Raw genomic sequence first — 25600 nt, 5'->3', positions numbered from 1 at the left:
CCCAGGTTATAATGGGAGGGGAGGACAGGCCTCCCAGCAGTCAGCAGCAGGCCCACTGGGTGGAGGGCTGGGCTCAGCATGCCTCCAGCCTCCGCATGGGGAACACCATCAAGGCCCTTGCGGCCTTCATTCCCGCTGAACGCTGCCAGAACTTCGTGGTCGGAGACCTCCAGGAGATGCCGCTGGACAAGATGGTGGATCTGAGTGGGAACCAGCTACGCCGCTTCCCTGTGAACGTGTGCTCCTTCCAAGAGCTGGTCAAGCTCTACCTGAGTGACAACCACCTCAGCAGCCTACCTCTGGAGCTGGGGCAGCTGCAGAATCTACAGATCCTGGCCCTGGATTTCAACAACTTCAAGGCTCTACCCCAGGTGGTGTGTACTTTGAAACAGCTCTGCATCCTTTACCTGGGCAACAACAAACTCTGTGATCTCCCCAATGAGCTGAGCCTGCTCCAGAATCTCCGGACCCTGTGGGTCGAGGCCAACTGCCTCACCCAGCTGCCAGATGTGGTCTGTGAGCTCAGTCTCCTTAAGACTCTGCATGCCGGCTCCAACGCCCTGCGTCTGCTGCCAGGCCAGCTCCGGCGCCTACGGGAGCTGAGGACCATCTGGCTCTCGGGCAACCTGCTGGACGACTTTCCCCCTGTGCTGCTTCACATGCCCTTCCTGGAGGTGATCGATGTGGACCGGAACAGCATCCGCTACTTCCCCAGCCTGGCCCACCTGTCAAGTCTGAAGCTGATTATCTATGACCACAATCCTTGCAGGAACGCACCCAAGGTGGCCAAAGGCGTGCGGCGCGTGGGCAGGTGGGCAGAGGAGACGCCAGAGCCTGACCCTAGAAAAGCCAGGCGCTATGCTTTGGTCACGGAGGAAAGCCAGGAGGCACAGGCACCTGCTCCGCCTCCTCTGCTGCCTCCTGCCAACTCCTGAGCTTCAGTGGTAGGTCAATGCCAAAAGCCCAACTCTAGCGTCTTCGCTACTAGAGTGCCAAAGATTGCCCTGGGACATTGGGGTGTCTGCCAGCAGGGGCTGATGGGAGTCAGCTGAAATCCCTAAATCACAAGAAAAAAAAACAGCAGGCAAACATCTCTCAAAGGTTAGTTGTGTGCTCTAGGTAGCACAACTTCTTTGCCAGAAAACCAGCCTCTTCAAGCAGGTATTCTGAACCAGTGAAGAGCAAGAAGGGCGGGAACTCAGCGGCCTCCTCCACTCTCCAGAAGTGGCTGGTCATGAGGCTCAGGAGCTCCTCAAATAAGGTACCTGGTTACAGATCAAGGCACACCTGAAAGTTTAGGTGGCCTGTCTCCAGCCCTTTGCAGGATGTATTTTCTTACTATGAGTGACCACAAACACAATTAGTAATATTACTAATTCAGGACACTCTAAAAGATGTTTCTACCTAGTCAATCAGACTCGCAGACTTTGTTGTTGCAAAGGCTTAATTAAGATGAAGCTCTTAACTGTTTAGCGAGTGCTGTGAAGACCTCTGATGGAGAATGCCTCCTAGTGGAGCCCAGCGACCGCTTTACACTTGACTTAGCTCGGTTTCCCTACAAGGTCTGACCCAAGGTCGGCTCTCAACTGTTTGCTGTTCCTCACAATACTAGAAGTCACCTAGAGTAGAACCTCTTTGGCATTGTGGTCTCATTAAAATTAAGCCTAGCTGTAACCCTAGCTGCTTGTGTGGAGCACGGCCCTTCTGTTCACTCACATGAATGAACCTGAGCTGAGCTGAATCCCCTTCCACAGAGAGAAACCACATGCCCAGAATCATACCAGGTTCATGGCAGTCGGTGAGAAACCTGTTCACTTGAACAAGCCTTTGGAAATCTGAATTGCAGGTTGTGGTGTACACAGGCAGTTTCTGCCTCTCGCCTCACTATCTCTGCCTTTGTTCTGATTTGATGTTTGTAGATAGGGTCTTTTGATGGTTAGCTTGTATAAACTTCGTATTTAGCCATTATTTTTTTGAGTATGTAAACTGGGACCTTTTCTTCTTCCCATGAATACATCAACTTTAAAGAAACTGCTGTCAGTGGGTGATTTAATAACACAATCCTTTATGTTCTTAAACCTTTTCAGCAATCGAGGACAGTGTCATCTTAACTAAAACTAGTCAGCTTTTAAAACGTTCTTTTGCCATAAAAGCATCTTAACCCAGTAGTTTGGTTCTAAAATGACTACACAGCAGACTACTTTCAAGTGTTTTCCTACCACCACCTCCCAGTCTGTAGAGTATCTGTAACCCACTGATTAGATTGTCAAGGGGTCCCTTTTAATCCTTAAATGTCAAACATTTAACTCCTTGAGTAATGAATCCAGATTTGTTAGACAGCTAGAACTTAAGAGTCTATTTTCTCATTCCTAATGATTGAAACTACCCTCAGTTGATGCTAGAAACTCTGTGCCAACAGAACCGCCTTCTGCCCTGTATCTACAGGCAGCCTTGAGGGCTCTGACTTCCTTTTGACCCGGCCTTCCCCTTCCCAGGGTTAACAGGGCCGCCTTTCCAGTGTAGCTGCAGGCTACAGCCAAAAAACAAAGTGAAGCCACATCACCTATACAGAGTTCTCATCTAACGAGCTGACTGGTCTGAATCAAATGTCAAATTATAAACATTCTGGCACACAGTAAAGCTGTTTTCTTCTAAAATAATCAATACATAACAAATAAACATTTCTCCAATAATATGGTTAAGAATTCACCACTGCTTTTGCTATTCAAAAATGTTTTCACTCTAGGGTTTCAATCAATTTTATAAAGTAACTCTATAAATGCATATTTACATTTCCATTACCCTCTGTTTTCTTGAAATTCTGACCCAATTACAAAGTTAAAAAGGGGAAAATGTTAAACCAGCAAATGTAACTTTATTCATTTTAAAATGAAACCTAAAGTGTTATGCATCAGAGGAAAATCTCTTCCAGAAATTTGTGTAAAATTTTAGCTTCCATTAATACAAATGATGCCATCTAAAATATTTAACATGGAAAAAAAATTTAACATGGATTCTATGGAAATGAACCTGTTTTTTTTTCTCTTTTGTCCTAAAATGCAACATCACTGTAATTTCACTTAAAAAGTGGGCTTGTGCCCTAAAAATCAACTAGACTCGAATTTTAACTCAATGCATCTAGACAGTAACCTGGCCTTCAAACTACCCAAATTCAAATCCCAGCTTTTCCATTTATTAGTCAGTTTCCATCTGCGTACCTCAGTTTTCTCATCAGTAAAATACTAACCTTCTAGCTGTCAGGTCACTGTAAGGATTAAACAAATTACTATCTATAAAGTACATAGAACAGAGCTTGGCAGGTGACAGCTGATGTTCACATACCATGTTATTTTATTGTTATACCATGTAGCACAATACTTATATTTACCCTACAGTATAATTCACTGAAGGTAAAAACATAAATGGCAAAAGAAAAAAGGCTTTTTTCCTTTCAATAAAGTTTTCAACGATAGTTATCTATAGACTTGAATATTGAAAAATATAGTTGCAATGTGGTCAAATGCTTCTGGCTTACCTAAATAGACATAACCACCAAGGATTCATTTAATATCTAAATGAATATACTTTACCCTTCCCGTTATCCTAGAATCAGCAAAATCACCAAAGTACAATAAGTTTTCACTTAATGTTGATGGATTCTACTTTAAGCGAAACAACAAAACCAAGTTTACCGTAGGCTATTTGATGTAAACAGGAGTTAAGTTCCTACACATCTCATTGTTATAAAGCAATGATGTTGAAACGTTAGAGGAACTGCTGTAGTTGAAAACATACTATTCCTGGGCACTAAGCCCATGTGTTGTGAGGGGCAGGAGGCATGAGACGGAAGGCGTGGGTTAGGGATGTGGGTGTGTATCTGCTAGACACTTTACTTTCTGCCTTTTGTCACTGTAAAAAAAAAAAAAAGCACACACAACCATAAAAAGGATATTACTATTAAAAAACTAAGTTTACATGCTTTTTTTTTTTTTCTAGACTGTGCACCTCTGGAGAACAGGAAACAGGTGATACTTATCTTTGAATCCCCAATACCTAGACCAATTCTACCAAGTTACCTGAATTTTGGAGGTTTTATCATGCGCCCACCCAGACAGGGGGACACTACTGTAGATTAGGTACTATCCTCAGGGTCTTGCCTAAGTCAATTCACACAACCTTTTCAATACCTCTTTGAAAGAGGGGTTAGGTTCTGCTCACAATTTAAAAATGAGGAATCTGAAATCAGGTTTGCTTTATTCTTCATATTGAGAATCTGAAATGTTACATAGTAATTCTGATTTTAAAAAGGTTCAGTCCTCTTTACATCCTCTGTTCTATGGATGTCCTAATAGAGTAGGTACAAGACAAGGCAGATTTTAGAAAAGGAGTCTGTATAGCGTATTCTATTGACTTTTATCAGTATTAGTCAGGGTCCTGGCAAGAAAACACATTTATCCCATATGGTTTACATAAGACTTTAACAAAGGAACTATTAGTACACAGGATATTAAGGGGGGTAGGGCTGGGGGGCACCAATGCTGAAGGGGTAATACTGACATACTCAAGACAAGAGCAACAGCAGCTATCACCACCTGTAAGGCTGAATGAACAAACAGGGAACAGAAATGTTACCCAAATCTAGTAAAGAGCTGAAAAGCCGTAAGGCAGGCCACCCAGCAAAGCTATAGAGTGGTATGTCTTGCAGGGATATAGCCACTTCGAGAGACAAAGAACAAGAACAGGACGCAAAAACTGGTTCCCCTTCCCCATCTCCTGCCAGGGCCTCCTCAGTTAACTAGTCCACAGGAAGCTGTGGAGCAGTCACCAAAGGGAAGCCACGTGGCCTCCAAGCAGGCAAAGACTAGATCCTGGCTTGAGGAGTTAAAATAACCAGCACACTCCAAAAACAAAACTAAACTGAAGGCTACTAGGATAGATTTAAAAATTCTGAGCATTTAGACGATTTTCTATGCAGTAACCATTAATGTATATTCCAAATCTCTTTCCATGTCACAAAATGTCTTATGAAAGTCAAAAATAACACTGCTCCATATTTGCTATTTCTTACTTAACAGAAACTCCATTCTAAAACGCAAGAAATTAGAGGCCTAGGTTGGAACTTTACCTCTAAAGCTGAAAACATTTTAAAACTTGTTAACTTGGGATATCTAGGGCTGTAACAAAATCTGTAGGGCTTCGAAGGATATGAATTCAAAGAGGGAAAGAGGCATGGGTGTATTGTTGGATGTAACAATTAAGCTGTTTCTACCTCTTTATAGATAAACATTAACTGGTATATCCTTTGTAAGACCTCTGGAGAAAATGTGCCCAAGGAAATTCCTACTCTAGGCTATCTGGTAGCTCAGGATAGATGCTTTAAACCCACTGCTCCCACTGAAACCTCTGCAGGTTTTCTTGGTCATGATATCTTTACCTGCTCCACCTGAGCTGAGGGATGAAAACTGTTACCATGTGTGAAAAAGTACTTTAAAAAATTACACAGCAAACAGTACTGCTATTACTGTTTCTAAAAATGAAAAAATAAAATCAATATAATTGTTTGGTGATCTCAGCAAGTTTCTCCTTTATGTGAATGTTGGAGGACATCAACTGGTATCACAACAAAGAAAACCAAATTTTTCCAGTTTTAATAGCTTCTACATAGTATTAAAATGTTGAGACAAACTTTTAGACAAAAACAAAAAAGGTTGCTTTATCAGTTTCTCTGAAAATCCTTTTGCTCCTCTATGGGAATAAAATGTCTTCCCGTGATGCTAGCACAGAGATACTCAGTAAAAACCCATAACCTACTGCTGGGCGCTCTCATTTTATTTCTTGTGCATTCTGCTATACACTGATGGATAAACCTACCTCCAAATCTAAACTCACCATTAAACTCAGTACATATTTATACCCATTCTCATTCTCTCTCTAGATCCATTTGTTAAAAACAAAAACAAAACTCTGACATCAATAAAAATGCTGAAGTCTGAACCATCTTCTTTAAGACAGCATTATTCTATAAAGCCTCAGAGGTGTTTAAAGAATATTTAAAATGACTCTTTCAAACATAATGTAACAGAAACCACAAGTTTTTCCTATGTGAGAGACAGTACTTAGACTACAAAAAATTCAATGAGTACTGAAGACTACGGTACTTTCACTAAGTAAAAAATAAATGGTTCGTTAATTAAAGTTATGTATAATTGAGAACCAAAAGATTAGTGTATGTTTATCACATTTGACTTGGATTTATATTAATCAAGATAATTACTTCATAAGTGTATAAGGTCAATCAGTAGTTAAGCTGGAACAACTCTATACTTATATTATAATCATTCATTTCCATTTAAATAGTTATCAGGGCACAAATCACATAAGACAAGAACTAAGTAATTGTTCAATTTTTTATTTTGATGCACAGTATGAGAAATGGACTTTTCTATCAACTGAATTTTATGGTAAATGAACAGCAAATAAATTAGACCCATGTTAAAATAAAAGGTCAGCTAAATGAGCTAAATGTCCAAACTTAAGGATATAAGAACCACAGATAAACTTCGATTCCACAGTCTTCTTTAAGAAGTCGAAGTCTTTCAAACATAACTTTGCTATGAACTGGTCCAGAGCACAGCATATAGGAATGCTTAACAAGGGTGGTGATCAGGGACACGTTTCCTGCAAGGATTACACAACATACACTTCAGAAAAGAGTCAATGGTGAAACTGAAAAGCATGACTGTAGCCAAAGGTTTATATTAAATACAAACACAACTAGAATCCTAATTTTATTAAGAACACAATTCTCTATAACAAGATGTTTCTACCTCATTACTAATTCCTTCAATTATCATTTTATTAGTAAGAGAACATTACAAAACCCGTGGAATACGAAGGCCTGTAGTTATTTGGCAGTTCTCAACTTCTCACCCAAACGACCTACTTAACACATACATATTCTCCAGAAAACGGTTAATTCCTGTTTTCAACTAATGTATGTGCTGGGGAATTTTACTAAATGAGTTAAAGACAGTTTTAACCAGAAGTTGTAAAATGACAAGGCTTTGGTGCCTCTAGATGAAAATCTCTGGATCATTATTCTAAATGAAGAAAACAAATGCCAAAAGATAAGCTGGTGATGGTGTAGAGTAACTCACTAAAGTATGCCAATAGCACCTCTCACATCTTAGATGTTAAAACTTTTATTCTCTGGTAACCATATAGTGAATTGCTTAGGAAGGGGGCAGGGTAGGGGTACTAGTGCAATTTTTTTACTTAATGCCTGTTCAAGGAGTTAGGGCTTTAGAAACATTGCTTCTAGAGGCAAGCACAACAGTTAAGAGAAGCAGAAAAAGCATAAAATGAGACCCAAAGAGTACAGCATACTGGGATCACATAAAGAGAAACCCTTCCAACCTCAGTAGCTTAAGGGAGTATGACTAAAGGATGTCAATAGAGAAAAAATTACCAAGCAGCTGTTACAGGGTACTGATCTGGAAAATGAGTCCCCTGGAGGTTATGTTAACTAGTATGAAAAGAAGTCCACAGCCCAGTATATCAGAATTTCTATTACATTTAATAGACACAAGCCTCTAAAGTGTTACCAGATCAAATCAGGTATTATAGTGTATATTTCAAATGTGACTGAGGGCGCTGAATTATTGCGAAGATTTCTGAGTATAAGTGTGGCTATGTAACCTTGACCCCAAGTCAGAAAAGCTTAATTACAGAACTCGGTTTCCTTTTGCTATCATTCTTCTTAAGACAATAGAACACATAATTGTGTTTAACCATCTTTGGTGGCTCTACTTCTAAAAAAAATTTGTCAATTTCTCTCTCCTTCCCTCACCCGTTTTCCATTCCAAAATATGAGTGTTCCCATTACCCTATCCTCCCAATACCAGGAGCAGAGAATTTCTAGATTTTTCAGCCCAGTCTTTTTTCCACTACACCACAGTAGATTCAAATACCATTTCATCTGTAGTCTCCATATTCAAATCACTATTTTCTACTCTTTCCTTCCTCTAATAGTATAGGATAGCTGACACTCATAGAATTTCAAGTATTAAGGTTTTCTGGCCATTTAACCATTTTTGTGTGAATGAGTTTTTAAAAGAATTTTGAAGAGAGTTTTTAGAAGAATCTTAGGAAAGCTGCTGATATAGAACACGTACTCTGCTCATTATATGCTTAAGGCTGTTCATACGGAAAAGTATACCCAAGACAGAAAATGACTAGAGCTAACCCATCATGATGATAAAAAATCAGTTCTTACAACGTAAACACCCCTGCCCCCAAGCTCTCTGGTTCCTGACTTTTCCAAGCCTGGCTCATTATGTGCCATTTCAATCCTGAGGGCCAACCTGTGTTGTCATACCCTACTCCCTCTAAGCTTTTCTGGCTTAAATCTAAGAGTTGTGATTGCATATTTTAAATAACTTACATAATACTTTTATCTAAGCAAAAATGGCTATACTTTCTATCAACTACCATTATCAAATATATGCAGCTACCTATTTTTCTGTTTCCATGTTAATAATTTTTTCTAAGAAATGTTTTATGAAATGCTACAATACCGTGGTGCTGCTTTGATAATGTTGTCCACACGCAGAATCACCTCTGCTGCCTCAGCTGCACTCAGAAGAACCTGTTGCTTCACCTGGAAACTTTCTGTTACACCCAGTACTGCCATATCACCAATAGTACCTTCCTTCATATCTGAAAAGAAAAAGTATTTATTAAGTAAACTATAGTTTGTTTTTTTTTATTATTATTATTTTTTAAGCTGAGCCATCCTGCCACCTGTTGGCAGCTCAGGTCGGGCCAGGCATCGAACTGCTGTTGCTCAGAGCTCGCACTCTTGAGTGAGCTCTTAACCAACTGAACCACTTGGCTGGCCCCTGTAAACTATAGTTTTAACTGAAGTAGCAGAACACCTCTAACGACTTATAACAAATAAAATTAATCCTGTTGTGAAAAACCGAATTACAAACCTAATTACTCAACTCTCACTCAAGATAAGCCTTTTAGAAAATCAAAAGGTCAACTACTAATTATTTGTATCAATGGAGGGCAACTTTGTCAAATAATGAAAAATTTATACATAACACTAAATATTCATCTACATATGTATGTAAAATTATTCAGAAAATTTGTCTATCACTAATTACCATGAATTCTTAAGAACTGGAGGGGAGAATTTAGAAGTCACCTATTTCTCTTGTGAGAGTTGTACTTCATCTTCAGGCAGATTATCCATCGGCACTCTCTCTTGCCCGTGACAGGATTATCTACCCTCTTTAAGACTATTCCTGTAATATCCTGGATAGTTTGTTGGGAAATTCTCCAATCTAAATTAAATCTGCTTTTTGGCCACTTTTATCTATGTATCAGTGATCTGCACTCAAAAACGTAACAGACTGGGTCGGCCGAGTGGCGCATTGGTTAAGAGCTGGCTTGGGACGCCAGAGGACCCCGGTTCGGATCCCACATGAGGGCCAGTGACACTGCCCTCTACAGCTAAGATGCTGAACAACAGCTCACCCTGGAGCTGAGTTGCCGGCGATGGCAGGCTGCAACCCCTGCTGCAGTGGGTTGCCATGGGCTACCGTGTGTAGCCAGCAGCCAACGTGAGCGGCCAGCAGCCACAGTGAGCGGCCGTCCAGAAGCTGGCGACTGATCTGCCTCACCCGGGAAGAGCGCAATGATGGTACCAACTTGGGCCAGTGAAGCAACATCCTCCACAACTAGACTGAAGAACAAAAGGACAGCAACTTGTCTCTTCCCCTTCACCCAATTCCCCAGTGCTGTTCCCATCCCCCAATTCCCCAATAAAAATCTTAAAAAAAAGAATGTCAGAGTGGGCCAGCCAGTGGCTCAGCTGGTTAAGAACTTCCTTAAGAGAGCAAGCTCTCAGCAACAGGGTTGCAGATTCGATTCCTACATGGGTCTGTGAGCTGCGCCCAAGCTGAGCTGCCGCTGAGCTGTCAACAGGTGGCAGGATGGCTCAGCTGGTGAGAGCACATGCTCCTAACAACAAGAATGCCTGTTCGATGGTGGGCTACACCTGCCCGCAACTAAAGACTCGGCAATTTGAGCTGAGCTGCCGTATGGATGGCTCAATGGATAAAGCGTGTGCTCTTAACAACGAGGCTGCTGGTTCGACTCCCACATGGGATGGTGGGCTATGCCCGCCCACAATTAAAACTGAACTCAGCACCTTGAGCTGAGCTGCTGCATGGATGGCTCAGTGGATACAGTGTGTGCTCTTAACGATGCTGCTGGTTTGACTCCCCATGGGATGGTGGGTTAATGCCCACCCACAAGTAATATAGCACCTTGAGCTGGGCGGCCACGAGCTGACGACGGGCGGCCGGACGGTGAATGGACTTGGAGCTGAGCTAGCTGCGCCCTCCAAAATTGAAGGACAACTTGGTTGTTCCCCTTCCCCAATTCTCTAACATTGTTCCCCTCCCCCAATTGCCCAATAAAATCTAAAAAAATAAAAAGAATGTCACAGAGTAAGTTTACTGAGAGATTAAGACTTAATGCTGATTGTAAGAGCTATAGCAAATTTGACACTTATTTCAGAGTATAAGTATTGCTTATGTAGTTAAATTCTATAGTTATACAAAACTAGTTACAAATCTTCTAACTAGATCTGTACTCTTTATGGAATAACAAAGTTTGGCAGTGTTGAAAATATGAAGTTTTCCTAGACTATATATATAATGGTTACAAAGCAAGGTCCACAGGAGTCTTTTTATAAGGTTATTATGAGAATTCATCTTCAAAAAAAAGTAAAGAACTTGGTACAGCGTTACTCTAAACAAGTACAAGGTTCCAACTGATTTCTTACCCAGTCCAGCAGTTGTATTGCCTTCGCTATGGGCAGCTCGGAGCTGTGCAACCAGATCTGCACTGTCATAGCCTGCATTGTCAGCTATTATAGTTGGCAACTATGAAGTGAAGAAGACAAATGTTAACTATCTATTGTAGTATAATTCACTTACTCCTAACTAGCTTAGCTCTTTAAAATTATACATTTGGAAACACTGTAAAATCTGCTTCCTTTTAATTACTGCTCTTAAAACAGGATAAACTCCAGAATCAAATTTAAAAGTGGTATGAACCAGTCCTTTTTCTTAAAGCCAAGAAAAACATTTTCTATCCAAGACAGAAAATTATATTCACTTAAAACCCATCAATACCAGCAATGTTTAAATTCAGATCTCTTATTTTTATAAACTTACCATTCTCAGTGCTTTAGCGTAAGACTCCATTGCAACAGCTTCTTTACCAGGTGTTTTATTGGCAAGCTGTGTCACAGCATGAGCCATCAGCATTTCAGAACAGCCTATGGATTAAAAATCCAGCAAAATATCATTATGCTCAAAGACACTAAATTACTGACTTCCTTTAAGATACATCAAGCATTTTAAAATTAAGTGCAAAGACAATCAAGTTTCTATTAGAACTATTAAAACCACTTATCATTTATACTATACTTTTAAGAAATGAAACATGTTTAATGTTTTCCAAATGCTTACCTCCTCCATAAACTGTTCTAGAATCCTTCACAGTTTGGGCAAGAACACAAAGAGCATCATGCAAAGATCTTTCTGCTTCATCTAAAATTTGTTGAGTGGCACCACGCAGAACAATAGTGCAAGCCTCACCTAATGTTAAAAAATGGTTATGTCTCAATGAGCATTATAAAACATAAGAATTTGCATTCTATTATTTGTGTGTTGGTTGTATTATGTGGTTTTGAAAGTGGATATGTCTTCCACTGTTACATTCTCTTTGCTAACAATCCATTTTCATAATAGTTCTAAGTTATCTAGAAAACAACTATGATGAAAACACACTGTTCATAAAGGCAAGATTAATATAAGGCTGACCTCAAAAGAGACTGAAATTAACATACATCACGCTTCACAAGAATTTAGACACATCATGTTCTAGTAACTATAGTAATTGTTTCTTTCACTTCAACAGAGCCTAGCAAAGATTTAGGAACCTAAACCAGGATCTACATGATCACTCACCAAGGGCTACCCCAGAAAAGTGAATGAGTTTATCTTCTCCAATCATGACTTCCTCAATAAGCTTGCAACTTCCAAGCTTCACTAGTTCTGGGTGGTCAAAGGTAGAGGCAATTTCACCACCTATGAATAAAAATATACATTAATTAAATGCACAAGTTTAACATTTGTTTTTTAACAAGCAGTAACGGACATATGACATTTTTTTTAGTTGATTGCTTACTATATGCCAAGCACTCTTTGAAGCACCTTGTATGAATTGGCTGATTAGTCTTCACAACAACCCAAATGAAATACGTTCCATTTTTATCCCATTTAGAAATGATAAAATTGAGGCAAAGGGATGTTTAGTTTCTTATCCAAGGGTTACAATGCTTGAACAAACAGTGAAGCTGGGACTCAAATCCAAACCGTCTGGCTTCAGACCTCTAGGCACACACTGTCACTGTGTACAACCCCCCCCCCCAGACCCCCAACCTCAACCAAAGGCCAAAGGTTAAGCTGAAACTTCAACATTTACCTTTAAGCCTGAATTTAAATTCAGATTCTCTTTTGAATCTACTGGTCTATAAGACCAGTACTGTTATGACCCAATTTCCCAAAACAAAATATGAAAATATTTGACTAGTACTATTATGTCAGCAGATGTACAGACTTTAGGAACAGCTTAAAACAGTAAGCACTTGATATCTCCTAATTATCACAATACCTGAACTGTCAGAAAGCCTCTGTTAAGGCCTAAAAAAAAGGGGAAATGTACTCTGAGAATATCCCAGAGCCAACTTAATGAGGTGTCAGAAAGTAAATTCATTTTATTCCTTATGTCTTATTTCTATTCCTATTTCCCTTCCATCTTCCATGCTATAAACTGAAACGGACAGTCATTTCCTTTCCTGGTCCTTAATTAAGCAAAAGTTAAGTTTCCATTTAAAAATCCTTTTCTGGGGCCGGCCGAGTGGCTCAGTTGGTTAAGAGCTCGCTCAAAAGTTTGAGCTCTAAGCAACAGCAGTTCGAGGCCCGAGCTGAGCAGCCGCTGAGCTGCCAACAGGTGACAGGATGGCTCAGCTTAAAAAAGAAAAAAAAGTAAAAAAAAAATCCTTTTCTGTAGCTCATTACTGTTTTAATAAAGCCAATTCCTTCTATCATCAACCAACCCCTTTCCCTACTCCTTACCAATAAATCTGCTGATTTGTATGCTTTATATCTATTTAACAATAAATTTATAAAAAGAACTCTGGTCTTCCCAACTCTAATAATTTATACTCATAATCTGTATAGATGAAGTTCTTTTTGGTTGGCAAATTCCCAAGACTGCTTTCTTTTTTAGATGTGAGACACAATAGATGTTCGGGATATCATATCCCAAAAATGAGACTTTTGAGAATTTTCACTTATCCTACACTTACTCATATAGATCTGCTTACAGGATATTTCTTGATATTTTCAAGAACCAATTTCACACTTTGACAACATAAAAGCTAATAAGGATGAGAACCACCATGAGTTCTACTTCAGTTGGTGTGCTTGGTGCAGTAAATCTTCTGAGTATGTGGCAATTTCACATATCAAGTTCTTATGATACCAGCTTATCCCATGAATGTGCTATCATTCACATTTCTTATGTAACGTCTTTAATTTTATTGCATTAAAGAAGGAATTAACACGAGCATTAACAAACACGAGCATCTTAAGTTTCATCACCTTCAGCATCAAGTATGCAGTGGCTTTTAAAGAAAACTAATTAAAGCAAGTAAACCCACTTCAAAATTATTAATGCAAGGAAAATATCCCTTTTTAGGTCAAAAGATTATGTTCTCAAATAAAAATGGCTTAAGAAGTAATTCTGAGATGTAAACCAATTCTACTCTCTACATTAATTAGTAGCCTTTAATTTTTTTCTACTACTCATGGCAGTTTCAAACTAAACTCAACATTCTAGTGGCTTTACATCTCAAACCACTCTCCTTAATTTTCATTCTCAAATCCCAAACCAACTTTCCAACCGAATATTCGTTCATTTTCAAGGACCTGAAAATTGGAGGACAAAAGTTTTTATACTTAAGTTTTTCAAGGGCTACTTAGAGATTACTTTAAAACTCGTTACAACACAAAGTGAACAAGGTGCACTCAATGTCATTTTGATGTAGATATATCTTATTTGTAAACATAATTTCTATTCCACACGACTGAGATTTTATCAACTCATACCTCTACTGAAGGGTCTTAGGATAAACTGACCTTTCAGCATGCATCACTGGATTGTTTCATATTTATTTGAACATTTATTACTTTCAGAAATTTTAAAATATTCACAAAAGCAATATTTAAGTACATGACCCACTCTTTGGCATATATAGTTAAGTGTTCAATAAAGGTTATTATCACTGTACTACCATACATGGCACGAAGCATTCAACTACTCAGCAGTAGAAATAAATGAATAAACTAGATAAGACGTAAGGCTTCTTTTTTTAAAAATCTAATTTACATAGACTTTATGATTAGAACAATGGTTTAATGGATTTGTAATAAATAACATATGTATCTTTAAAACAATACAACAAAAAGAAATCTATACCTGTGGCAAACTTGGCCATATAATTTGGTACATTAAAAATAATGTAACTAAACAAAAGATATCCAAAAAGTGTAAATCAGATTTCAGAATAAAAACAGATTCTAAGCTCCTTAATGGGATTTCTTTGTACTTTCAGCGATGAGTTACATATACAGGTGACCCTGAATAACACGGGCTTGAACTGCATGAGTCCACTTACAAGTGGGCTTAAAAAAACTGGACCTGTGCTGTTCAAACCCATGTTATTCAAGAGTCAACTTTTTCCATTACAGTTGGGAATCCATTGGTATGGAAGGCTGACTGCAGTTTAGTTTTTGTGGAGTCCAAAATTATATGCAGATTTTGAACACAGGGTGGGGGATTGGCGCCCCTAACCCCTACATTGTTCAAGAATCAACTGTACAAACAATAAATCCATGTGTGATTATGATGTTTGTTAGAAATTAATGCCTTTTCCCCATACCTGTGACAAGAGCCAGGCGTTCTACACCTGCAAAATCTGCATGTTCAATAGCCATAACACCAGCAGCACCAAACAGCTGTTCAGGATAATTATAAATTAATTGCCTGTAAATAAAATACATAAAAACATTGTTATTTCACAAGATAAAATATACTAGACCAAAAAAACCCAAAAAAAACCACAAAAACAAAAAACCCCACGGAAACATTTTTTACCTCACCAGTAAGCAAATTAGAAGATACCATTATTTTTATCTATATAATAATTTACAAATTATAATACTAGTGTATCGATGCTAGTATTAAGAACAGATTTTATATTGCTACTGATAGTATAAATTGGAAAACAATTCAGCAGTAATGCACCAAAAACCACATCAATGTTCATATGCTTTAGTTCAACTCCTAAGAATCTACAAAAAAATTAAATATTAAAACATGTATGATGGTAAGAAGTTTTCTGTAACATAACAAAACTTGCCAATGACCTCAATGTCCAATTAACAATCATGAAAAATTTGTAATTAAAAGTAAAAATATATACCATTAGGTTAAAACAGTGAATCACAGAAGTTTACAGCATGTAATTAAAACTAAGTTGAAAAATTAAAACTAGATGGCACACATGTATACACACAGTCAACACTAATAAAATCAAGAATTCACGATAAGTAACACCCCAGGTTCTGTTTCTTCCTTATTCTTTTCTGTTTTCCAAAATGACCAGATATTACTTTTACAATAGGAGTAAAAAGGGCATTTATCTGTTTTAAAAGCTTGTAAGTTCAAACAAAGCCAAAGAAAAGTTTCTTATAATTAGTATAATGCACAGCTAGGCAAAATAGTCTTATCAGATTCACAAATCACATAAAAGTTTAGAAACTTACTTTTAAAAAGCCCACCAACATTTGGCCTAAAACAATTTTTCATCAATTGTCTGTCAAAGTTAACTACAGCCATATCTTTGAAATGTGCTGTTTCTCTTGGCATTTTCACCATTTAGAACAATCCATAAACCTTACATAAATGGTTAAAGTTTACACATTTTTTTTTCCCCAATTTTTTTTTTTTTTTTAGCTGAGCCATCCTGCCACTTGTTGGCAGCTCAGTGGCAGCTCAGCTTGGGCCGGACTCGAACCACTGTTGCTCAGAGCTCAAACCCTAGAGCGAGCTCTTAACCAACTGAGCCACTCGGCCGGCCCTACACATTTTTTAATACAAATGAAAGAAAATCCCTAAAATTCATTTTTTCATCTCTTCATTTGTTTTATTTCTGTGCTGTTAACTTTTTGCTACTTCAAACGCTCATCATTTAATATGGAATTAACACTCTCCTCCAAATACATGTATACTATAGCTAAAATAACATAAAACTGCCAAATCAGAAAACTGTTAGTCAACATAGAAAGGTTTAGTAAAGCATATCACTAAAATCACTGTAATGCAAATGCACTGCTGTACTATAATATTTACATTAAAAAAATACAACAGTTCTAAATAAGCCTCTAATTAAAAAACCTGTTCTTAGAATTGTTCATTATATTGTTAGCACAAGAACACACAGACCTATTAATGAAGCAATTTATCCCATGCTTAAGAATACGTTCAACTTTCTCCTTCATTTTTTCCTTTTCTGCATGTTCTATTTCAGCAACCTTTGCTGTAGAATCAACTCTTACCCTGGAACCAAATATCTAAGAGGAAAACATAAAAATAGCATTACTTTCATTACTCTTAAAAGTCCCATAGCATATTTAAACATTTTTATGTAAATACACCAAAAAACATATGTACATATTTACATATTCCAAGCTTTTTAGTGCAACTGATTTCCAGCCTAAGTCTATAGCAGCTAGCAATTACAATTTCAGGAAATGTAAACATACCTTTATTTTGTCTGTATCCATACCAGTATTTGCAATAAGAATTTTAGCGTTTTCAATTCGCTTTGGTTGATTTACTCCAATTTTTTTATCCAACAGAAAGCCTACAAATATAAGGGTAGTACTGTATTAAATACTTCAAGATTGAGTAAATAAATCTTAAGAAGTTGTCTGCTGTATCTAATTACTTTCAAAGAATGCACCAATTTACCCAACTCCTAACTCCTATAAAGCATTCTACTAGAACAGTGATCATAGAAATCAATTTAGGTCATTTAAAAAATATATGAAATAGAAAATACAAACGCAAAGTACAAATACTAAGAATAAACACAACATTTTGAAACTTTTATTTCAGATATACAATACACTACATACACAGGTAGGTGGGTTGTAATATAAGATGGTAAGTCCACTTTCATGAACTTAAAACCAACACGAGAAAACAAGCTGCGAGGATTCAGATACATAGGGTATTGCTAGAGATTACTGGACTTTTTAATAACGGAGGCTGATGGTAAAATGAAAAAGCCACGGACAGTAGTCAGACAAGCCTGGCCCCAATCATGCCCCTGCTGCATACAGGCTATGTATGCAACCTTGGACAAATGATCCAGCCTTAGTTATTCACCGGTAATACAAGAATAGAACCAGTGGCAGGGATATTAGTTACCAGCCTAAGGCCCTGCTGATTTAGAACGATCATGTGGACACAGTACTGCCTCTCTCTCTAGACTTCTTTTAGATGCATATGTAACTTTTTATTTTATTAAGCCAGTATTATCTTGGGTTTTCTATTAAGCTAAACCTAATCTCACCCACTGGGTCAATATCGTAAGGAATGAGATTTTAAGTAAAATTTCTGTTAGAGCCTGGCACAGAACCGACATTCAAGAATGGTAACAATCCTTGTTTTAATTATCTTCCCTTACCACCAGCCCATTAGAAATGCTACATAGCCCTTGCATATAAATTCAACCAAGAATATTTTCAGAATTGTTACTCCCTTGAAAAACATAAAATGATGTGCATCAGTATCTGGACAGCAAAATCGATGGTAAAGTAGAAAATGTAAAGCAAGACTTACTCCTTTTTTTCCCTTCTCTATAGAAGATAAAGCCTACACATTTTGAAGTAAACACAATGTAAAGGTACTTGGAAATTTCTACTTTATGAGCAAAATACACTAGTACTAGGGAAACAGCAGTTGCTAAGGCTCATTTATCACTCTTTAAGAACACCAAGAACTGTATCCTCAACACCTGCCAACTAAATGATTTGACTTAACCCAGACCTATAATCCTGGAAAAAGCACCATTTGGAAATAACTGACTTACAATATGAGAAAACTATCAATTTCTCTTTATTAGAGACTGCAAATATTTTCATGGTATAAAGTAAAATGTAGACGTCCTCAAAGAAATGCTGGGGGTTGTATAAGAAAATAAAGCACACTGTCAATATAACAAATGGATTAAAATGACAAAAATGGTTGCAATGTAATTTTTGTCCTTAAAATTCAGGCTTTAGAAAGTGTAATTAGTCCCAAACTACTAAAAACAGGATTCGCTGAGTACATAGCCTCAACATTCCATCAAAGCTTGTTTTCCCATGTTCGCCATATATACATACCTTCATCTAAATAGGAATCTGCCAAGCTTCCTCCTAGCTTCTTGATGATGTGAATTGCCTCCAGATTACCAGAGCCTTTCAGTCTGAGAACAGCTTCTACAGCTAGTTTAGTAAAGTGATCTTTGTGATGAGTAAGAAGTTTTGAGGATAATGTTGTTCCTGCAATGTTCATTAAATCTTGGCGGAATTTAACTTCATCAGAACTAAAGAATAAACCAAAAAACATTATTTTCTTAAAATGAAATGCTTCAAGTTGCTTCTTCATTCTTAAAATGTTTCTTCAAAGATATCACCCTATTTTACTTTTCAAAATTTATTCAGATACTCATCTGTCAATAGAAAATTTCACCTTCGCCAGTCAGAGCTCATGTGAAAAATTAAACCTCACCACTAGTAAGGAAGAAATCCAAATTAAATACTATGTTCCCCACCAAACTGACAAAACACTAAAAAACACAAGCAAACAAGAGTACCAAACGTTGTTAAGAATATGGTGAAATAGGCACCGTTATACAACTAGTGGAAGTGTAAATTAATGAAATTTTTCTGGAGGATTACTTATAATGTAAATAAAGACACCTTAAAACACACATGTATCGTTGAACCCAGCAATATACCTCTTGAAACATTTTTTTTGGGTAACAAATTTGTCACATTATAAAGCTAAAAACTGTCAAAACACAAATCTCTAGCTATAGATAGGTAAATTATACTGCAGTAATATAATCAAATGCATACCTCAATTAAATTATAGAGAATACTGACACCCAGAAATGTGTTTGTCATTCAAGTATGTTACAGAGGCTAAAAACCCTCTACGCAATGATACTATTTGTTCTGTTTAATGTGGTTATACAGGCAAAAACTGGAAGCCCAAACTTTAACCTCAGTGGCTATCTCTGGGAATTTTTTGTTGGGGCAGGAAGAGGCAGCAAGGTCATGTTTGTGTATGTTTTTCTTGTTTTCTAGACTTCGTGCATTGAGTATACTTTGGAAAGAATGTTAAACGTTTAAAACAGAATTTTGGTATACCAACCCATGATCAACTGTAGAATTCAACAGAGCCTGCCTTGCTGCCTTTGTGGCTTCTCTCCAACCAGCTATGATGGTTTGTGGATGAATCTTTCTGGCAATTAAGGATTCTGCTTCCTATTAATAAACAGTGGAAAACACTTGTCAATAGTAAAGATGCAGGAAGGACTTGATTACTTGATATTCAAAATTATAGTACCAAAAACCAATTAATAAAATGAGATTAAAATTGCTCAGGTAGTCTCACCCTCAGTAATTCTGCTGCTAAAACAGTAACAGAGGTAGTACCATCACCAACTTCATCATCCTGAACTCTTGACATATCTAGAAAAAAAAGTTAGTTAATTCCTTTATATTTGATTCTGCTTTTCAAGTTATTTCTTTGTAGCTTACCTAATTCTCCCAGCATACCCACTACCAATCTAAACCTCACTTATCTAAGTTTTCTCACTTGAAAAATTCTTTGGAATGTTTCAGTCTCAAATGCAACAACTTTACTATTAACGATTACATGGCACTCTAGAAGCTTGTATTTTAATGACAATCATCGATTAAAAAGTGTATAATAGTTAACTGAAAGTACAGTCAACACAGCCTATTTAAAATATGTTTCAAAATGTTAACAGTATCTCCAGACTCACCAACTAAAACTTTAGCCGCTGGATTGTCAACACCAATGTTTTTTAGAATAGTTGCACCATCATTGGTTACCATAAGAGCAGCATCTCGACCACTGCTTAACAGAATTTTGTCCTAAAAGAAACATATTTGGCTCAAATTAACATATTAATACATCTTGAAGAACGCATGGGTCAATAGTACTCTTATATATTGCTAATGTGTAAATACCCTGGATGGCTACTTGACAGCATGTATTCACATTTTTTCAATGCATATACCCCACAAGCAAACCTTGGTATCTACCCCTGAAAACACTAGAACAAGGCAACACAAACAGGTTGTTTCAGCACTATAATAGCCAAAACAATGGAACAAAGTCTCCCTCAATATAGTCATAAGTATAAACTATAAAATAATCAGAATGCTGACTACTACTTGACACTTAAGAGGCAGTTAATCATTTACACTGAAAAGAATTTTAACAAAGCAAGCTACAGAAAAACTACATGTAAGTATCTATGATAAAACAAAATGTTACCAGTACAATAAGAAAATACATAATACATAAGATACACATATATTTACATTAATGAACAAAAATATTGGGAAGATTTACATCCGAACAGTAACAGTGGTTGTCAATGGGAAGGAGAGTGGGACTGGGCATAGTGATTGAAAGGGCCTTCAGTCCTATGGGGACTGTTTTGATTTTTAGTAAGGAGAATACATCCATGTCTTACCTGTATAATTAAGAGTTAGGTTTCAACGATTAAAATGTATCAAAAAAAGTGTTATTTACTATGTACATTTCCACTAAGCGCTCTAAAACAATATCAAAATAAAAATTCCGTTTTTCTTACCATGCCCTTGGGTCCCAAGGTGCTCTTTACCAAGTCTCCAATAGCGATGGCACCAATAAAAGAAGACTGGAGTAAAAACCAAAGAGATTGGCAAAATCAGCTTTAGTCTTAAAATTACAGAAGTACAATTTTATCTTTAAAAGGGTGAGAACAAGGCTTACCAGACGCGCCGTCTCTGCTCTCTCTTCATCGGCTCCAGCCTTGAAGATATTAACAGGTGCAAGGGAAAGGGACGCCTAAAATGGAAAAACAAAAACCCAGTTTGAATACCAATATTCTTTTAACACATACCCTTATATGCCTTCCATTAGACTTACAAGCAGGTATCTAAGAGAAAACTGATTTACAAAATAGTGTACTTTTTCAAACAAATGGAGCTCTCCATCATTGGGGCAGTCCTTCTTTTAAGGGGGAGAGACAGATTTCTAAAAGTTGTACAGGAAAGCAACCCTGCCTTCTAGATCTACAAGTGGTCCAAGAATAAAAATTATACGCTAACTCTTAAGTATGGCAAGACTACTGATGATTTTAACCTAAGGACAGGCAGGGAGGGGCTGCAGGCCACTCGCAGGACAACCGCCAAGCGGATGAGGGAATGAAGAGGCCCAGCTTCCAACAGGCCGCTGCTGGCTCCGCCCCGAGAGGGAGGGCGGGGTCTGTCTCGCCGACCCGCCCGGAGCACTAGAAACTTCTCCGCTAAGGGGGAGCCCCGGGCCTCCCGATTCTGGGGCTTTGGAGAGGAGGTCTCAGAAAATGCTGGCTTGGAGGCCCACCCCTCCCCCTGGCCCGCACGGAGGGCTTCACCAGCGGCCTGCGCGCAGGCCACACGCCGCGGCCCTCACCATGTGCGGCTGTCCCGGGGGACAGACACAGGGAGCCCGCAGCACTGGGAGGACAAGAGGGGGCGGCAGGGCACTGCGGGGTATGGCGGGGCTTGGGCAGGGAGGGCCACCGGGAACAGGCTCACCATGGTTCCGAGGAGCTCGGCACACACGCTACTCCCTCACAGCTCGCGCCCGGGACCAGAGGGAAGAGGAGCCGGAAGTGACGCCTCACGCTCTACCGTAGGGGGCGGAGCCTCGGCCGGCGCGCCGCTCCAGCCTCGTACGGCTAGCGGAGGAAGGGAGGAAATGCCATTCTGAGTGGAGCCCTGCGGGTCTTAAACGCAGCCCCTCACATGAGGGGTGCGGCCTAGGCTTGTGCTCCTCCTCCTGCGACGCCACCGGCTTGGGACGAGGAAGCGGGAGGTCTGACATGTTGTTTGAGGCCAGCAGTGTTGGGAGTAGAACCCCAGAAAGACGACTGTAGAGGTGCTGCGCCGCGGTGGTTGCCATAGTAACGGAGTTCCTGCTTGCACGTTTTTTCTTAATCTTTAAAAGTTTGTCTTTAAGTACCACATATACATAGTTTAAAGTGTTATGTACTAATAATGAAAAATAATTCTCCAGCTTCATCACTCCTGTCCCAGAGGTAACCACTCTCAACTTTTCAGCTTTGTTCTGTGGGGGTTATTTACCATCATATTCCTAAATAATATTTTCATTGCTATTGTAATTTTAAATATTATTATGAGGAAGACTTATGTTCCTTTTATTGAATTTTAAAACGCAGTTTTTAATTGGACGTTGACTATCCAGGACAAGGTCCTGTGAACTCTGATGGAGACATTTACTTTTATCTTTGCTCTGCTTGCTCATTTTCAGGGTTTTGCGTTTCTCTCGTTCCTCCTCTCCCGCACTAGTAGAGATGACTAATACACTCTTACATAATGTCTTGGTATTGATCAAGATCAATCCCAAAATTTCAGTTTATCAAAAGCAGTTTTCTACTTTCTCTTAATTGACCCTTTAGGATAGTTAAAGCAAAGTTCTGTGCTTCAAGAGAAAATCTATTCGTTTTCTACCGGCTGATACTCTTTTCTCCCTTTGATCAATTAGCAAGCTCTTGGATTTTTAGCAGTTGTTAACATTGATAGATGTTTTCAATTTTTAAATGTTTCTACCTTTCAGATATACTCTTAAGAGGGTTGGTTTACACCAGGAGTTCAAACTAAGGAGAGCGAAATCCCATCTGCCACTTGGGGTTTTTGTATGGCTGGAGAGTAAAGAATGTATTTTACATTTTTATATGGTTAAAAAAATAGACTATTTCATGATACATTAAAATTATGTGAAACTTATATTTTGGTGTCCATAAAGCTTGATTAGAACACAAGCACACCCATTCATTTTTATACTGTGCAATGGTAAATACAACAGAGGTTGAGTAGTTATGACACTGTATAATACATCAAGTCCAAAATATTGGGTTGTTGGAAAAGTCATGATGTATTTTTGCAACAAAAAACAGACAAAAATATATCATGACTTTTCCGACAACCCAATATTTACAACCTGATCCTTTATAGTAAGTTTGTTGACTTTGGTTTACGCTATTCCCAAGGCCCATCAAGAAAAGGGGATGTTCAGACTGGACAAACTGCTATTCTAAATCTACCAAGAGTTGTCTTCTTTGTGGGGGAAACTTGCTCTTCTTTCAGGAAATGCCCTTTACCGTGCATATCCCAAATCACACACTTGAATGACAAGTTACAATAATGAGAAGCTAAGATACCTGCACGACATTGAAACCTGCTTTTATTTATTGTGGGCAAAATCATATACCTGGAAATATGTCTTCTAGCAGACAAGCCTGAAACTATGGGTGATGGAAAAACCAAGGTCCCTTCCCTGCCAGGCTTTGGATGGGGACTGGAAGGCAGGCCCTGCCACCTGCGGAGCTGAGGCCAGAGACTGCCAGGAGGAGACCCCTATGAGGGGACCCTCAGCAATCTGTCCTTTATTCATTGCATGTTTTTCTCTTCCTCTTTTAGTGTCACCCTTGTACCCCAGGGATCAAACAGAACCAGGCTGAGTAGGTTTGAATTGCAACTCTTCCATTTACTAGTTTTGTAATTTGGGGTGGGTTCCATAGGCCTGCCCACCCTGATCTATAGCAATGTGAGAAATAACAAAAAGCTTTGTTGCTTGAAGCCAGTTTGAGTGGTTTGTTGCACAGGCAATAAATAACCTAAACACTCCTTTAACAATGCCTTTGAATAGGCATTTATCCAGTTTTGCTTCCATTTCTCTGAGAGCCTCCTCTTCAGTCTGCTTTATTAAAATGTCCTCTAATGTATCCTCCATGTTAATGTCAGAGTAATCTAAATTATTTGTCCAATGTTTAAAATCCTTCAAATTCTCACCTCATTTATTTTTTTTAAACATTTTTCTTTTTTATTTTTAAGATTTTATTGGGGAATTGGGGGAGGGGTACAGCGTTGGGGAATCGGGGAAGGGGAACAGACAGGTAGACAAATTGCTGTTTTTGTTCTTCAGTCTAGTTGTAGAGGACATCGCTTCACTGGCCCATGCTGGTATGATCATTGTGCTCTTCCCGGGTGAGGGAGATAAGTCGCCGGTTGTTGGTCGGCCGCTCACAGTGGCTCCTGGTAGCTCACACCGGGCTACCAGCCACTCATGTAGCTCATAGCGGCCCACTGCAGCCCCGCTGCAGCCTATGCCATCACAGGCGACTCACAGCAGCCCAGCTCCAGGTGGAGCTGTTGTTCAGCATCTTACCTATGAGGGCGCAGCGTCACTGGCCCTCAATGTGGGATCCAAACCGCAGCCCTGCTGCTCAGAGCTGGTGATCCCAAGTGAGCTCTTAACCAGCTGAGCCACTTGGCTGGCCCTCACCTCATTTAAACAAAAAGTCCTTAGCATTCTACAGCTACTTATGTCCCTCATTTCTCCTTTCTTCTTTATCTCCCACCCTGCCTTTGCGCCCCATGCTCGTCATATGAAACCCCTTGCCACTAATGAACATCACCTTTCTACACCTCTATACCTTTGCACGTTATTTCTCCTCCCTACAACGTCCTGTCCCCTTCTCTAATCTATGATGCTCTGGTCAAACACTTCAGGGATTACCTCCTCCAAACTTTTCATGAAAACCTCCATTCTCAGGCTGTTAGATGCCTTTCCTTTGTGTGCACCTTAACACCACTAAGAACTGGAGTGACAATTTTGTCAGTTTCCTAAGGTATACAGCTATTACCATTCTATATCAGAGAAGTTAATTCATCCTATACAATTTATGTCTTAGGCCTTAGACCTCTGGGGGGGTGGGGGGAAGGGCATTGCTCCCGTTAAAAGGGTTATTCTAAAGTACCAAAATTTTTGAGGACAAGGACTGCTATTATTACTAGCATAGGGCCTACTTCCTGCTCACTCATTAAATAAGAACATGTGAATAGCTACTGTCTTCAAAGGGACTCAAAAGAAAAATACAGAAATAATCCAAATGAGTTAATTTCTGAGAACAAATACCCAAATTTTCCAAGATTTGGTCTCTGCCACATCTTAACCAATTATGTGTTCCATGGGTCTGGCACCCAATCATTTGTGGACTTCTTTTTCCCCTTCATTGTTTAAATGAGCTCCA

The 25600-nt window shown here is 38.8% G+C and overlaps 2 protein-coding genes across 2 annotated transcripts; one reads left to right on the top strand and one right to left on the bottom strand.

The window, feature by feature from the left end:
• The first annotated feature begins 36 nt into the window (after window positions 1-36).
• Window positions 37-6531, top strand: LRRC10 (leucine rich repeat containing 10). Its single transcript, XM_019640558.1, has one exon. It carries the CDS (start codon window positions 96-98, stop codon window positions 933-935), a length of 840 nt encoding a protein of 279 aa, XP_019496103.1. The 5' UTR covers window positions 37-95; the 3' UTR covers window positions 936-6531.
• Window positions 6394-22184, bottom strand: CCT2 (chaperonin containing TCP1 subunit 2). Its single transcript, XM_019640557.1, has 16 exons — window positions 22083-22184; window positions 21277-21351; window positions 21116-21181; window positions 20276-20387; window positions 19882-19958; window positions 19639-19751; window positions 18603-18805; window positions 16974-17074; window positions 16654-16781; window positions 15089-15192; window positions 12051-12170; window positions 11550-11678; window positions 11253-11356; window positions 10859-10958; window positions 8577-8718; window positions 6394-6678 (listed from the first exon to the last, which is right to left on the bottom strand). The coding sequence occupies exons 1-16, from the start codon at window positions 22083-22085 to the stop codon at window positions 6648-6650; spliced, it is 1608 nt and encodes a 535-aa protein (XP_019496102.1). The 5' UTR covers window positions 22086-22184; the 3' UTR covers window positions 6394-6647.
• Window positions 22185-25600: the final 3416 nt, after the last annotated feature.

The sequence above is a fragment of the Hipposideros armiger genome, unplaced genomic scaffold (genome assembly GCF_001890085.2).
Source record: "Hipposideros armiger isolate ML-2016 unplaced genomic scaffold, ASM189008v1 scaffold_51, whole genome shotgun sequence".
NCBI lineage: Eukaryota > Metazoa > Chordata > Mammalia > Chiroptera > Hipposideridae > Hipposideros > Hipposideros armiger.
This window is presented reverse-complemented; position numbering and strand designations above follow the sequence as displayed.

Excerpts from the sequence above, each read along its gene's own strand:
- LRRC10 (XM_019640558.1), top strand. The coding sequence starts at position 96 with ATGGGGAACACCATCAAGGCCCTTGCGGCCTTCATTCCCGCTGAACGC.
- CCT2 (XM_019640557.1), bottom strand. Across the intron at positions 11,357-11,549 it reads TAGAACAGTTTATGGAGGAG|GCTGTTCTGAAATGCTGATG; the intron begins GTAAGCATTTGG and ends TTTAATCCATAG. Across the intron at positions 6,679-8,576 it reads ATTATCAAAGCAGCACCACG|GAAACGTGTCCCTGATCACC; the intron begins GTATTGTAGCAT and ends TAATCCTTGCAG.